Genomic DNA, 13,272 nt, shown 5'->3' on the forward strand with positions numbered 1-13,272 from the left:
TTTCGCTAAATATAGTTCGATGGTTCTCTTCTCCGGATAGGTGCCGAAGTTAGAAATGAATTGGTATGTATTATGTAGGACGCATTCTATTCACAAAAGTGTAAGAAGTCCTTCCTTCTTTGGCTATTAGATGTTAAAATCGACTTTGAGTCGGGTACCCCTGAACTCGTGTAATAGGCAATTTCAGGCGTAATTTTCTAATAAATATAATTCGATTGTTCTTTTCTCCGGATAGGTGCCGAAGTTTGAAACGACTTTTTATGTATTATTTAGGACGCCTTCTATTCACAAAAGGGTAAGAAGTCTTTCCTTCTTTAGCGATTATATCTTTAAAACGACGTCAAGTCTGGTGAATGTGAACTGGAGTATACGGCAATTTCCGACGCAATATGCGGCAAGATATATTTCGTTCGTTTTCAGCTCCAGGCATCTTTCGAAGTTAGATACGGCCTTTAACATATTATTTAGGTCCCATTCTATTCATAACAGAGTAAGAAGTCCCTCCTTCTTTGGCTATTATATCATAAAAACAACATCAACTCTGGTGCATGTGGATAGGTTTATTAGGCAATATCCGACACAATATGCGGCCTTTAACATATTATTTAGGTCCCATTCTATTCATAACAGAGTAAGAAGTCCCTCCTTCTTTGGCTATTATATCATAAAAACAACATCAACTCTGGTTCATGTGGATAGGTTTATTAGGCAATATCCGACACAATATGCGGTGATATATATTTCGATGGTTCTCTGCTCCAGGCATCTTCCGAAGCTTGAAACGACCTTTATCATGTTATTTAGGAGCCATTCTATTCATAACAGAGTAAGAAGTGTCTCCTTCTTTGGCTATTATATCTTGAAAACAACGCAATTTCCAACACAATATGCGGCAATATATATTTCGATGGTTCTCATCTCCAGGTATCTTCCGAAGTATGAAACAGCTTTTAATATATTATTTAAGGTCCCTTATATTCAGTAAAGGGTACCAAGTTCTTTCCACTCCGGCGATAATGCATTAAAAACGACATTAATGCAGCTTAAAATTATCTGGCAACCGCTTTTTGCAGTATACGGAGATTTTCCAATCGGAAATATATAATGCTGCCATGGTAGTAACAAGTGTTTCCCATACCGCGTAATTTTTCTAATAGAATCACGGTGGTACAGCTTGATGTTTACGAGTTCACGTTTCAATGCATCAAAAATTTGAATACTTACACCGGTGCAGAAGACTTGGTTAGCTGAGGGTGTGAATTGAAATTGACTCAGAAGACGTTTAGTCGGATTAATGATCAGCAAAGATCATTGCTTGTCAAGTAAAGATAAATATTTGAACACGTAAACAGGTGTATAAGTAAATGCCAAGGTGGCAAGGTATACGCTATCAACTGAGTATCTGTCATTATTCTCTCCTATTGCAATTTTGATCAATGATCGGATCACTTAATGATACATCTTCTTACATTGACCAACTGTGGTAAAAATGTCCTTCAATTGAATCCCATTATGGCCGTTACAGTACGCCTTAATGGTCCAGTGTACGGTAAAAATACGGAAGGCACAACCTCATTTCACCTGGGCATTCGAAAAGAAATAAATTGACTGTTATCAGTAATCTGCTTGCTATGTAGCAAAGCTTAATATTTACACCTTAGACCAGGGGTGGGCAAACTACGGCCCGCGGACCGCATGCGGCCCGCAACACCGTTCTGTGCGGCCCGCGAGAGTCTAAAGAAACTTATTAAAAATATTGATAAAACGTGTACTCAAAATCGAAATATTGCAGGAACTTGATTATACTTTTTAGTATATTTCACCATGATAATTTTAAGGAAGTATGGTTCTCAAACTGGGGCTCGCGACCCCTTGAGGGGCGTGAAAGCATTTGAAGAGGGGCGCGAAGCTGGGATCATCTGAAAAAAAATTTCGCGCTCTGCGCGATTTACATCCAATTCACAATTATTGATCTGTATTTAGTCTGAATTTCATATTTAAAAATCTCTCATCCAGAGTCGTAGCCTTCCATGCCATCAAACTACCCGTTATGTTTACTAGCATCAAGGGTGCGTTTTGTGATATGACGACAAGGGATTCGCGAACTCTTTCACCATCATAAGGGGGCGTGACTTGCAAAGTTTGAGAACCACTGTTCTAAGGTAAATACTTCCTATATCATTTTTTATGTTTAATGTCTGGCGCGACAGCCCGATATTAAAGCTCACGCAGTTTAAGAGTTTTCAACTGCTAAAAACCACAGAAATCCTAAACGAGATTGACATAATTCAGATCACGAGTGTGATTTCAGATTAGCCACTCCAGCTTTAAATATTTCAGTGATGTACTTGTAAAAAACGATTCGCGCGTGTTTTAGGTAGATTCGTTCTCTGTATGCGTAAAACTAGGGTATCTATATTTTATCTACATATAGTAGAAGCGTCTTTGGAGCTAACATGGTTATGATGCTGTCAGCATTGTGTGTCCTGGAACTGAACCAAAAGTGGAATTATCAATCTATGAACAGATCGCTACTCACAGATTTAAAAATTTCAATCCTGTTCTAAGAATCGGGACCACCGACTTTTATCTTTATACTTTTAACAAATTGGTTATTGAGGTCGATCAGTCTATGAAATCTCGCCACTGTTTCTGACGCATGTACGATATCATCAAAGCAATCCTTGGTTTGTTTTAAATAAGCATCTCCATGTCCTCACTACATAATCAAATACCAATATTGGTTTATAATCCCAATTTTATATAGTGCGGCCCGCGAGCTCAAAAGTTTGCCCACCCCTGCCTTAGACCCTATAATGTGTGGGAGTATTGACAGTTTCCTAATGTGCCGATACAAATGATATGAAGTAGGCCTCGCCTAGGTACCGTATATAGATTTCACGACTTATCACTAGTTTGCTTGAACTTCTACAAAGGCCAATCATTGGACCCAAACGGCCGTTAAGTTGTTAGTCACACCTTTTTTACCATACCGTACCATAATTGATGCCGAAATATGATGGTAAGCACTCTTTCTATGTAGTAGTTGCAAGTTGATTTCTACCTTGTAATTTGAAATACTGGTAATTTATGTTTAACACAGAGATAAAATTAAGCCTTGTGAAGTATATATAACATGAGCGATACGAAACAAACAGAATTAACTAAGTTCAAAGCAAGCTGAATTGTTTCAGGTAGACCAGTGGTTCCCAACCTTTTTCGACTCATCGCCCCCTTTTTCAAACTCCATATCGATCATCGCCCCCCAAATATTGGGAACCGAAAAATGGGCATACATATTGAAATCACCGGCGAGTTGACTAAGCAAAAAGGTCAGCTTCTCGGCTCGACCTCGAAATTATACTTTTCCAGCTAAATGTTGGTGAGTTCACTAACTAAAAAGGTGATTTCTCCGACTTGATTCCAAAAGGCCGTAACAGAACTTCGTCAGCCCCCCCCCCCGATACGTTGGTCTTGACCCCCCTCCATAGGGCGATAAAGCAAACTTCTTCACCCTTCAGACCCAACTCCCCGATACCTCTTTACCGCTACTTCTCAGCACAAATTGTTGGACTCTTTAGCGAAAAATTTCAATCATTCATGATTGGATCGGTCAATATGATCGGGAATTGCATAGATATTGATCTCATTTTTTTATCTAGCTCTGCTCATGTATTCAGATATACCGGTAAAGCTGAGTGAGGTGTCTTGGAAAATGTAGGGCCCGTAAATATTAATTGAACATATTCGGGCGGAGCCGTGGGTATAATGACTTCGTTACGTAATGATATTTCGTGGCCTGTCTGCTATGTCAAAAGATATTCAAATCGCCCATACGTACTAAACTAAGAGATGCACACGATTTCAAATTGGTATTTCTGCACTGGCGATTAATTTTTCTCTGAGAGATGGCATTTTTTGTGGGATTCTGATTGCCAGTACAGGAACATTTGGCGCCTATGGGCAATTAAATATATATGTACATCGGATATATATCGAATTAGGTCAGCCTAAAGGCAGTCCTTTTCCGCCAAGGTTTTATCGTTCTGACACTCTTCTCGGAGTCGCATGTTACATGGCCTGAAAGTTCATATGTCTTGGTGTGGATAATGGCTGACGCCGAGATGCCCATTTCTATAACTCATGCGTATCATTTCTTGAAGAAAGGGTATGCAATAAGCAAGAAAAAAGCGACCAGGAAATGGCGCGCAGCGCGAATTTTTTTGAAAAATTTGCCTAAATTTCCAAAATACTACTCTATAATTGATGTTAATTCACGAAAATATTATGAGCCCCCTTCGAGCTCGAGCCCCCCATCCTAATTGGGGTGTGGCAGATACGGTCATGAACGCCAGTATAGCCATTTCAACGCTCCATTTTTCGCTCATTTTTCGCCCCCTTGGCTATTTTCGCCCCCCTGGACCGACAAATCGCCCCCTGGGGGGCGATATCGCCCACGTTGGGAACCACTGAGGTAGACCGACTTTCATGCAAAGAATCGATTGATTCAGGTTTTGGAATTGAGTAACTCCACTGAATCCATTGAATTAGTGCTCATAGGCTACTGTGTCCGTACAAAATAATTGGCATGCCTTATGCATTATAGATATCAATGGATTCTCGAAGAGAAATAGATAGTGAATTTTCCTTGGACAAGGAAACAAGAGAAAGAGTGGAAAAGGTTTTCAAGTCATTTTTAAATGAACGCTACATCTCCGATATCAGTAACATACTCTCGGCAGACGAACTTAAAATACATTATGCAGTTGTTGTTGACTGCACCGCTCTCTTCAAAGTTGACATTATATTTGCAAAGGTTTTAATCCACCACCATGATGAGACGCTGAGGATACTTGATGGCGTTTTGGCAGACGTTTGCATGGATTTGTACAAAGCCAATGTAGCAAGGCAAAGAATGACTAAAAAACCCTATACTCACATCAGAATGAAAAACTTGCCTCCTTGTGATGAGCTCTGGCGACACAGGGTGCCAAAGTCTAAAGATGTTGGTAAATTCCTTGCAGTTGAAGGAACTGTTATCAGGATCGGGGCTGTGAAATTACTGCAATACAAGAAGAGATTGATTTGCTCAAAATGCCACGGCTCTTTTGAGATCGATGCCGACTTGGAGCAATGCTATCGTATTCCAACCCCCGCACGATGCCCCATCACCCCTAATTGCAATTCGAAAAAATTTGTGATGTCTAAGGATAGTTTGTCCGGCCACGACAAGAAAGACTTACAAGAAATCAAAGTTCAAGAGCAAGTACGAAAGCTTGCAATGGGAATGGTGCCTCGAGCTATTTCAGCCGTGTTGGAGGATGACTTGGTTGATAGCTGTAAAGCAGGGGACGATGTAATCATATATGGCGTTGTAAAACGTAGATGGCAGCCTTTACACGAAGGTAAGGTGTGTGATATCGAATTGATTATTAAGGCCAATTACATGGAGATCCGTAATGATCATCGGCTTGACCCATCAGTGAGAGAGGATATGCAAAATGATTTCGAGTGCTTTTGGGCGGGTCATGTTGACACTCCACTCACTGCCAGGAATCAAATCCTGGCCAGCTTTTGTCCGCAAATTTACGGACTGTACGTCGTTAAACTGGCAGTTGCGTTGATCCTAGCCGGTGGTGTCGCGAAAAAAGACCCATCTGGGTCCAGGGTCCGTGGTGAAGCACACCTTTTACTTGTTGGAGATCCCGGGACAGGAAAATCGCAATTTCTCAAATACGCGGCTAAAATCACTCCGCGCTCAGTTCTAACAACTGGAATCGGATCAACAAGTGCCGGATTAACAGTGACTGCAGTTCGTGATGGTGCTCATTGGGCTTTAGAGGCAGGAGCACTTGTTCTAGCGGATGGTGGTGTCTGCTGTATCGATGAATTTTCCGGCATAAGAGAACGCGATCGTGGCGCCATTCATGAAGCCATGGAACAGCAAACTGTCAGTGTTGCTAAGGCTGGATTGGTTTGCAAGCTGAATACAAGGACTAGCGTTTTGGCAGCTACTAACCCCAAATTGGGTAAATATGATGACTCTGTAAGTATGGATGTCAACGTTGCCATTGCCAGCCCACTGTTGAGCAGGTTTGATATTATACTGGTGCTTCTAGACAAACAGAATGAGGATTGGGATTCGATTGTTGCTGATTATGTTTTGTCTGGGAAAACTATGAATGACATGAATTTCTCTGCCGACTCATTATGGTCACTGGACCAGATGCAAGCCTATTTTACTTTGATAAAGCAGATAAACCCAGTTTTAACACCTGACGCAAACACAATCTTATCTCAGTACTACCAATGCCATCGGAAATCTGATTTTCGCAACGCAGCAAGAACTACAATAAGGTTATTGGAAAGTCTCATCCGAATAGCGGAAGCACATGCTCGACTGATGTATCGTAACACTGTTGAGATAATTGATGCCGTTACGGCCGTGTTGATAACAGAATCTTCAATGCAAGGAGCGTCATTGCTGCCCACGGGAAATATTCTGCATTCACAATTTCCGGCTGACCCGGAAGAACAGTGCAAACAGCACACTGCACTTGTCTTAAAGAAGTTGGAGCTAGAACACCTTATACAGAAGGGGATGGTAAGTTCCCCAACCCGGCCTACTACAGTGGTGCGTAAGAGTTGCGAAGAACCAGAAAACGAAGATTTCACATCAACCGTGCAAAAAATTGTGTCCAGAGGATTCGGAACACAGGGATACAGCCTTCAACCGAAATCTTCTTTAGACCAACCTACCATGCCTTTCTTTGCTCATTCTGCAACAGAGGACGAAGACTTGTCGTATGGAGAATTCGGACTCGCTTTGAAAGAAACCGATAGGGACCAGAGTCTCCCAATCATATCAACACAAGTTCACACTTCTGCCGAGGTTCATCAATCTCCTCCACCTAATAAAACGAAAAGAACCCATTCACCCATTGACAGGCACCCAGCACTACAGCGGTTTCGAAGATACTCTTCATCGCCCGAAGAACGTTCTTCCAGCATCGGGATTAATTCCAGTGATCATAAAATACTGAATTCTCGTTCGCTTGATCCTGATGATATGTTCCAAATTGGCGTAACTCCTACTAAGGCACCAAAAACTCGTCGTAGCGTACCGGGCTCTTCAGTTAAGTCATTATTCGTACCGTCAGTTTTTTCCCTGGAGGACTCGAAAGATGACAGCTTTCTTCAAGATGAAGTGAAAGAGGAATCAAGTATTAGTGCGAAATGTGATGCGGCATTTCAGAAAGCGAAGCATTCCTCATTTACACTCAGTGGTTCCATGGTGGAGAAAATATGTGATGACATCGCACGTGATAACCATGACAACTTGCAACCGTTTGTCACAGGGACAGCTAAAAACACCCTAACCACTGAAATAAAGCAAGAGTGTGACCAACCATTGGTCAAGTGCGAAAGCAAGCAAGAGTTCGAAATTGAGCCGACACCGCAAAGCGTATTCAGAATAGATGAAGACATTGATTTGGATATAGATTTTGATATATTTGATATCTGATGAATTTTGATTCATTTGATATCTGATGAATTTTGATTCCTGCTAACGCAATTGCTTGCCAAGTTCTGTTACTTCTGAATTCTTCCGCACAAAGCAACTATCCTAGTATTAAAATTGCTTAGATGAAACAAGTATATCACATTCCTGTCGATATCTTTTTCATATCCTCTTTGCACATGCACATCCAAGTCATTTTGTTTCAGCACCGTTGTCATCATGCAACACGATGTTTTTCTGAGTTCAGTGTTCAAGTCAGATATGTATCGATGTCTCCAGGATCAATACAGCTTTGCTCAAGTGGAACATCAATATCATATTCTTTAGAATGATGTCTTGTCTTTTTCATGCGTTGAGGGATAGGTAGCTCGGAATGGTGTGCTGGTAATGGTTCGGTGAAGAAGTATGGGTGGAGCAATGCTTCTTTAGCAGCTATCCTCTGAAAAAGATTGTAGAACATTTCAACTCCAATGATTACTAGGGCAAGCTTCTGCAACTTTTTTTACAGCTTCCGGCAGCTTCCTAAATACTTGTAAGATATGTAGAATGCTGTTTTAAGCTGTTTGGAGGAATCTCACAGTGCAACTTTTTGCATCTTTTTCGATTTTTCATGGAAGTATTTTTGATTCAGGTGAAATACTCGGCTAAATTCGACTGAAACACCGTAAATTAGCACCGAAGTAACGCTTTCACGGGTATTTCGGGAACTGAACCGGAGAATTGACCTTTTTTTGTTTTTTAGTTAATCTGGGAAGTTGACCATTTTTTTTTAGTGAACCGAGCTAAATATGGTCTTTTGCAACTTTTGTCAAAAATGCGACTTTCCACGGATTTACCTGCAACAAAAACTTGCCCTAGTGATTACCTTATCCGAAGGGTAGACCAGAAACTTTTTTAGAAGATCGAGTGCCTCCACCGATGCATCTGGCACAATGTTTTCCAACGGGATCGGCGGACTATCTCGGAAAGATATCTTGTTGTAATCTGGAAGCTTTGACATCCCAGGCCATATGGTTTCATTGGGCGTACCCAGGACACGTAAAACACAGCAAAGCTGCTCTATATCATTCTCTCCCTGAAAGCAAGCGAATTTACTATATTGACTTGACAGCATCCGATTGTATTCAAATTACTGGGAAAAGAGGTGAATTATTCAGCATTTCCCCATAGATGCATCCAATTGCCCACAGATCAACACCTTCATCATACTCTCTTGCTCCATAAAGAAGTTCTGGAGCTCTGTACCATCTTGGAATTGAATAAATCAAAAATGATTAGAAAAAAAAATAATTCGTTCGATTCCATTTGGCACTCTCTAATCACCTTGTTGCAACCTGATGGCTGTACTGCCGATCAGATACAGACTCCTGATGGACTCTGGCTAGACCAAAATCGGCAATCTTCAAATGTCCAGTGGAACTTATTAGAAGATTTGCGGGCTTCAAGTCCTGCGAGATAACGTGATTAAGGGGAATCTCACTGTGTATATCATGCTTTAAGACTTGCCCTGTGCATGATGTTACTTTTGTGACAAAACGCGACACCTTTCAAGAGCATCATCATGTAACTTTTAATTTGACCTTCTGTAAGGGGCCGTTCGGAATTGCGAATGACCTCAGAAAGGTCTGAAAGCATGTATTCGAATACCAACACGAATCCAGTTCCATGTGGGAACACGTCGTATAATTTCACAACCTGAAATATAAAATTATCCATCTGTAATATTCAGACCAATATGACTAGAACTATTGCATTCATGGAATACTATCAGATACAGAACTACCCAATACATTTTGTGATTCTTCAGAATCCCCGCCGATCTGCTGTAGCGCTTTGATTTCTCTCAGTCCTTGATTGGGTATACCATCCTCAATTTTCCGCAATGGAACCTTTTTCAGGGCCACAACTTCTCCACTCTATATTATACATAATTCAGTACGGAGTTGCAACGCTACCATATATTAGTTACTATACTTGTATATGTTTAGCTTTGTAGACTATCCCGTGAGCTCCCTCTCCAATTCTTCCTAGGATGTGGTAGTCTTCCATTAATCGACCACCCAAACCACTACGCGTCTACCAGTCTGCGTGATAACCGAAGCGGTATTCGTTGCTAGCGACTAACTTTTTTGCTGTAGTAAGTAGCCCTCTGCTGCAAACTTGTGATTAATACTTTTTGGTCGATGAGTAGGACAAGCAGATGAACGTAATATTTTCAATAAATGGAGAAGTATATTAATAAAAAGATAGTTAGCAGTCACCACAACACCCGCAGGAAAGAATCCAAAGATATCGTGCATTGGAAAACTCATGAAACGAGCCATACTTTCATAACAAATGTTGTGAGAGGAGTGTCGAAGGCGCGGACTTCGCTTGGCTTATCGAACATAATATTGAAGGCAGAATGTGGTAATTTTAACGGAGTATATTGGTATAACGCCATTTAAATATTAGTCGATAAGGAGTTGGTAGACCTTACGTAATTCCCTGAACTGAGACCTGATAAGACCTCTGTGAGTCGTATATTTTGTCGTGTGAACGTAGATAACAATTTGGCATGTACTCTCTCGTGGCTATGAGAGACGGTCATTCAATCCATGATATTTCGCCGATTTGGAAGTCCATTACTTTGTCGTACGTGATTCAATAAAGTTACAAGTCGTGGAGACGGAAACAAATATATTCGTCAGTGTGATCCATCGAATACGTGTCCAATAGACAGGCTTCGTGGTACGTCAGCCAACAAGGCCGTACGGCGCGGTTACGCCGGTTCGTCGAACGAAAGAAGAAACACGCAGCGAATTGTAAACGCAACCTTCTTGGAGTCAATAATACATCTTGGAGTCAGATATACAATTATACAACTACAAACGTTCGCTCTGCGTTATATGGTGACCCCGACATTTAATTAATCACGACGGACCGGCCGACCGAAGACAATCAATATAAAGATACGCCCTGCCCGACGGCGAGAAATAGCAATACAGCAACGGACCACGGAAACGATAAATATAAAGATTCGCCTTGCACAGCGGCGAGAAAGAGCATTCAGAGAAAACGACGAGACGTTATTGCCAGGAAGAAATGCAGCGGGGTTGTGCTTTCGACGATCAATACGCCGTAACAAAGACAACAATGAAGAAGACGTCTGCAGTGTCAGAAAATGCTCGGAAATCGCAGAAGTTTAGCAGATGTGCGGACAGTGGTGCTCCAAGCATGCATCACACGGATTAGAACAATAAGGTAGATCGATTTTATTCTCTTACACTACGACGTTAGTTGGTTACTGTTATTGGGATATTGGCAAAGTATAGTTTTGTAAAGTAACTTGCAATCATTGGTTTCTATACCCAGATAGGGGTCGCATTTCCTGTGAGTCAAATCCTCCGCTGCTAGAGCTGTAGGACGCAGGTGCTTATATAGCATGATGTTTTGATAAGAGATGTGTGCGGGTAAACCCGTGGCAAGAAGGCTACCCTATTTATTCGATGCCATGATGCATCCAATAGCTGAATAGCTTGATATGTATGTGTGATGAATAATGATATATTGCAAGCCTTATGAAGAGATATTAGGCCTCTGCCATACGACGATACCCTTATGTTGAGTATATCATTGAGAAAATATGCACCGCGGTAGTGCATGATAGTTGCAAACATTGCTTTGCATGTAATACAATAAATAGGGCACACTCTCGTTCTGTTGGTATATACCAATGTTAAATGCTACGTGATATGAATTAGGAAGTTTCATATCAATTTAGAATATAATGATTGCAGGTGAATATTCGATTTTTTTTCTACCCATAGCAGTATCTTGCTAATTAGTTGTTGTGCGAGTGATATTATCGGTTTTCTCAATGCCCAATGTAATGTATCCTTTAATGTTACCGTAATATCGTGTATGTATTGTTTTGAGGTATTAAGTGATGTTTGTGTTTTTTTTTGATCGCCTAATGTTGTTGATTTGTATTTCAGTAGTCTGCATAAACAGACTGATGTTACTTTCCGCCATTTGATGTAGATAACGACATGTTTGATGATTTTGTTCAGCAGTTTCCGCCCGTTGATGCGGACAAAGTTGTACTAAACTCCGCGGTAACTCCGGGTGACGCAGGTGTAATTTCGTCCGGTAGTGATGACAGCGAGAGCGGCTGTCCGAGTAGTATTGGTAGCGCGTCTCGAGAGCGTGTATCTGATTGCTTACCTGTTGATGTTTATCGCGTAATTCGTAGGCGTGAATCCCGCGTGCGCGATAATGCTAAGACCAAAATATCTCGTGATTGCAGAAATATCACCGAGTCAAGTCCAAGATATACGTCCAGAGGGAGACGAATTGTTAGACCAAGACATTTGAATGATTACGTGTTGCATTAAATCGCGTAGAATAAAGATATGCGTGATGAGAAATGCCTTATGCATTAATATGTTGCATAAATGCAGGATTGCTGCTTCATCGATTGTTGAATCGCGTAAAGTAAAGATATGCGTAGTGAAAAGCGTGATTTGCGCATTGATATATTATGTAAATGCAGGATTGCTGCATCAAGTTGTGACTCCCCGTCGTAGAATGTGAGGTGGGGTCACCGAAGCTCGTTGCTGAAGTATGCGTTGTAGTAATAAATGCTGACATCGAAATGTTAGGCGCGTGTAGGCCCGCTTATGCGGCACTGAACTGTGCGTCAAATTTGAAATGGTCACTGTAGAATTGTGGTTGAGTTGCCATAAGCCCTCTGTTGTTGTGATCAGACAACATGGATTTGGTAGGAATGGTTGCTGTCCCCGCTGGACGGGTTGACAGTAATAATGAGAAAGTAGAAGTATATGAATGACAGTGAATAGCATGTTCCGTGGGTTTTGAAGCATGATTGCTGGATGAATTATGGTATTCGTCAGTGCATACACGTAGATGGTATTCGTCAGTGCATATAGACTGGTTTAGACTGGTTACGTCTGTGAATTGCATTGCATTTTCTAGTTTTTTGTTGCTCTTTATTATACATGTTCATTAATTTGTTGTTAGTGCATGCGAAGTGACCTGTAATGTCACGGTTGTAACGCTTTTGTGCTGGTTTAATTATGTATTTTATTTCTTTGTTTTGTTTGAGCGCTAACTATTGTTGATCTGAGTTTCAGTTGCCAGTAGGACGGAACGATGATATTGCGAGTCGTTCCGAGATGGTTATGTAAAATACGGTTCCCGCCACGCCACGCTTGCCACGCTTGCCACGCTGCTACGCTTGGATGGTATTTCGTTTCATTAGTTTACTTTTGCCGCTGCATATAAAATCGGTTCCTTTCTCCAGTCCCTATGATTAGCCCCAGTCCATATGTTGTATGACCCTAGGTTTGAGATTTTGACCAATATACTCGTTTTTTTTTACACCAAGTTATTTTGGTGGGAAGGGGGAACTTTTAACGGAGTATATTGGTATAACGCCATTTAAATATTAGTCGATAAGGAGTTGGTAGACCTTACGTAATTCCCTGAACTGAGACCTGATAAGACCTCTGTGAGTCGTATATTTTGTCGTGTGAACGTAGATAACAATTTGGCATGTACTCTCTCGTGGCTATGAGAGACGGTCATTCAATCCATGATATTTCGCCGATTTGGAAGTCCATTACTTTGTCGTACGTGATTCAATAAAGTTACAAGTCGTGGAGACGGAAACAAATATATTCGTCAGTGTGATCCATCGAATACGTGTCCAATAGACAGGCTTCGTGGTACGTCAGCCAACAAGGCCG

The 13,272-nt window shown here is 41.2% G+C and overlaps 2 protein-coding genes across 4 annotated transcripts; one reads left to right on the plus strand and one right to left on the minus strand.

The window, feature by feature from the left end:
- The first annotated feature begins 1,176 nt into the window (after positions 1–1,176).
- Positions 1,177–13,199, plus strand: LOC145453374 (uncharacterized). 3 transcript variants are annotated; one of them, XM_080331342.1, is made up of 2 exons: positions 1,177–2,162; positions 4,607–13,199. In XM_080331342.1, exon 2 carries the CDS (start codon positions 4,613–4,615, stop codon positions 7,523–7,525), a length of 2,913 nt encoding a protein of 970 aa, XP_080187468.1. In that variant the 5' UTR covers positions 1,177–2,162; positions 4,607–4,612; the 3' UTR covers positions 7,526–13,199. The 3 variants fall into 3 exon arrangements, with proteins under 3 accessions (XP_080187468.1, XP_080187466.1, XP_080187467.1); XM_080331340.1 differs by lacking the exon at positions 1,177–2,162 and adding an exon at positions 2,197–3,022; XM_080331341.1 differs by lacking the exon at positions 1,177–2,162 and adding an exon at positions 3,048–3,194 and having other exon boundaries at positions 4,475–13,199.
- Positions 7,492–9,664, minus strand: LOC145453377 (cyclin-dependent kinase 20-like). Its single transcript, XM_080331346.1, has 7 exons — positions 9,497–9,664; positions 9,313–9,438; positions 9,029–9,217; positions 8,846–8,970; positions 8,656–8,770; positions 8,388–8,597; positions 7,492–7,961 (listed from the first exon to the last, which is right to left on the minus strand). The coding sequence occupies exons 1-7, from the start codon at positions 9,569–9,571 to the stop codon at positions 7,773–7,775; spliced, it is 1,029 nt and encodes a 342-aa protein (XP_080187472.1). The 5' UTR covers positions 9,572–9,664; the 3' UTR covers positions 7,492–7,772.
- Positions 13,200–13,272: the final 73 nt, after the last annotated feature.

This window comes from Botryllus schlosseri, chromosome 13 (genome assembly GCF_051294905.1).
Source record: "Botryllus schlosseri isolate E-star chromosome 13, Bs_hap1, whole genome shotgun sequence".
NCBI lineage: Eukaryota > Metazoa > Chordata > Ascidiacea > Stolidobranchia > Styelidae > Botryllus > Botryllus schlosseri.

What these genes read in the sequence shown, in the direction of transcription:
- LOC145453377 (XM_080331346.1), bottom strand. Translation starts at nt 9,571, where the DNA reads ATGGAAGACTACCACATCCTAGGAAGAATTGGAGAGGGAGCTCACGGG. An exon ending in ACAAAGCTAAACATATACAA is followed by an intron (nt 9,439 to 9,496) that starts GTATAGTAACTA and finishes TGTATAATATAG; the next exon opens with AGTGGAGAAGTTGTGGCCCT. An exon ending in AAAGTAACATCATGCACAGG is followed by an intron (nt 8,971 to 9,028) that starts GCAAGTCTTAAA and finishes GTTATCTCGCAG; the next exon opens with GACTTGAAGCCCGCAAATCT.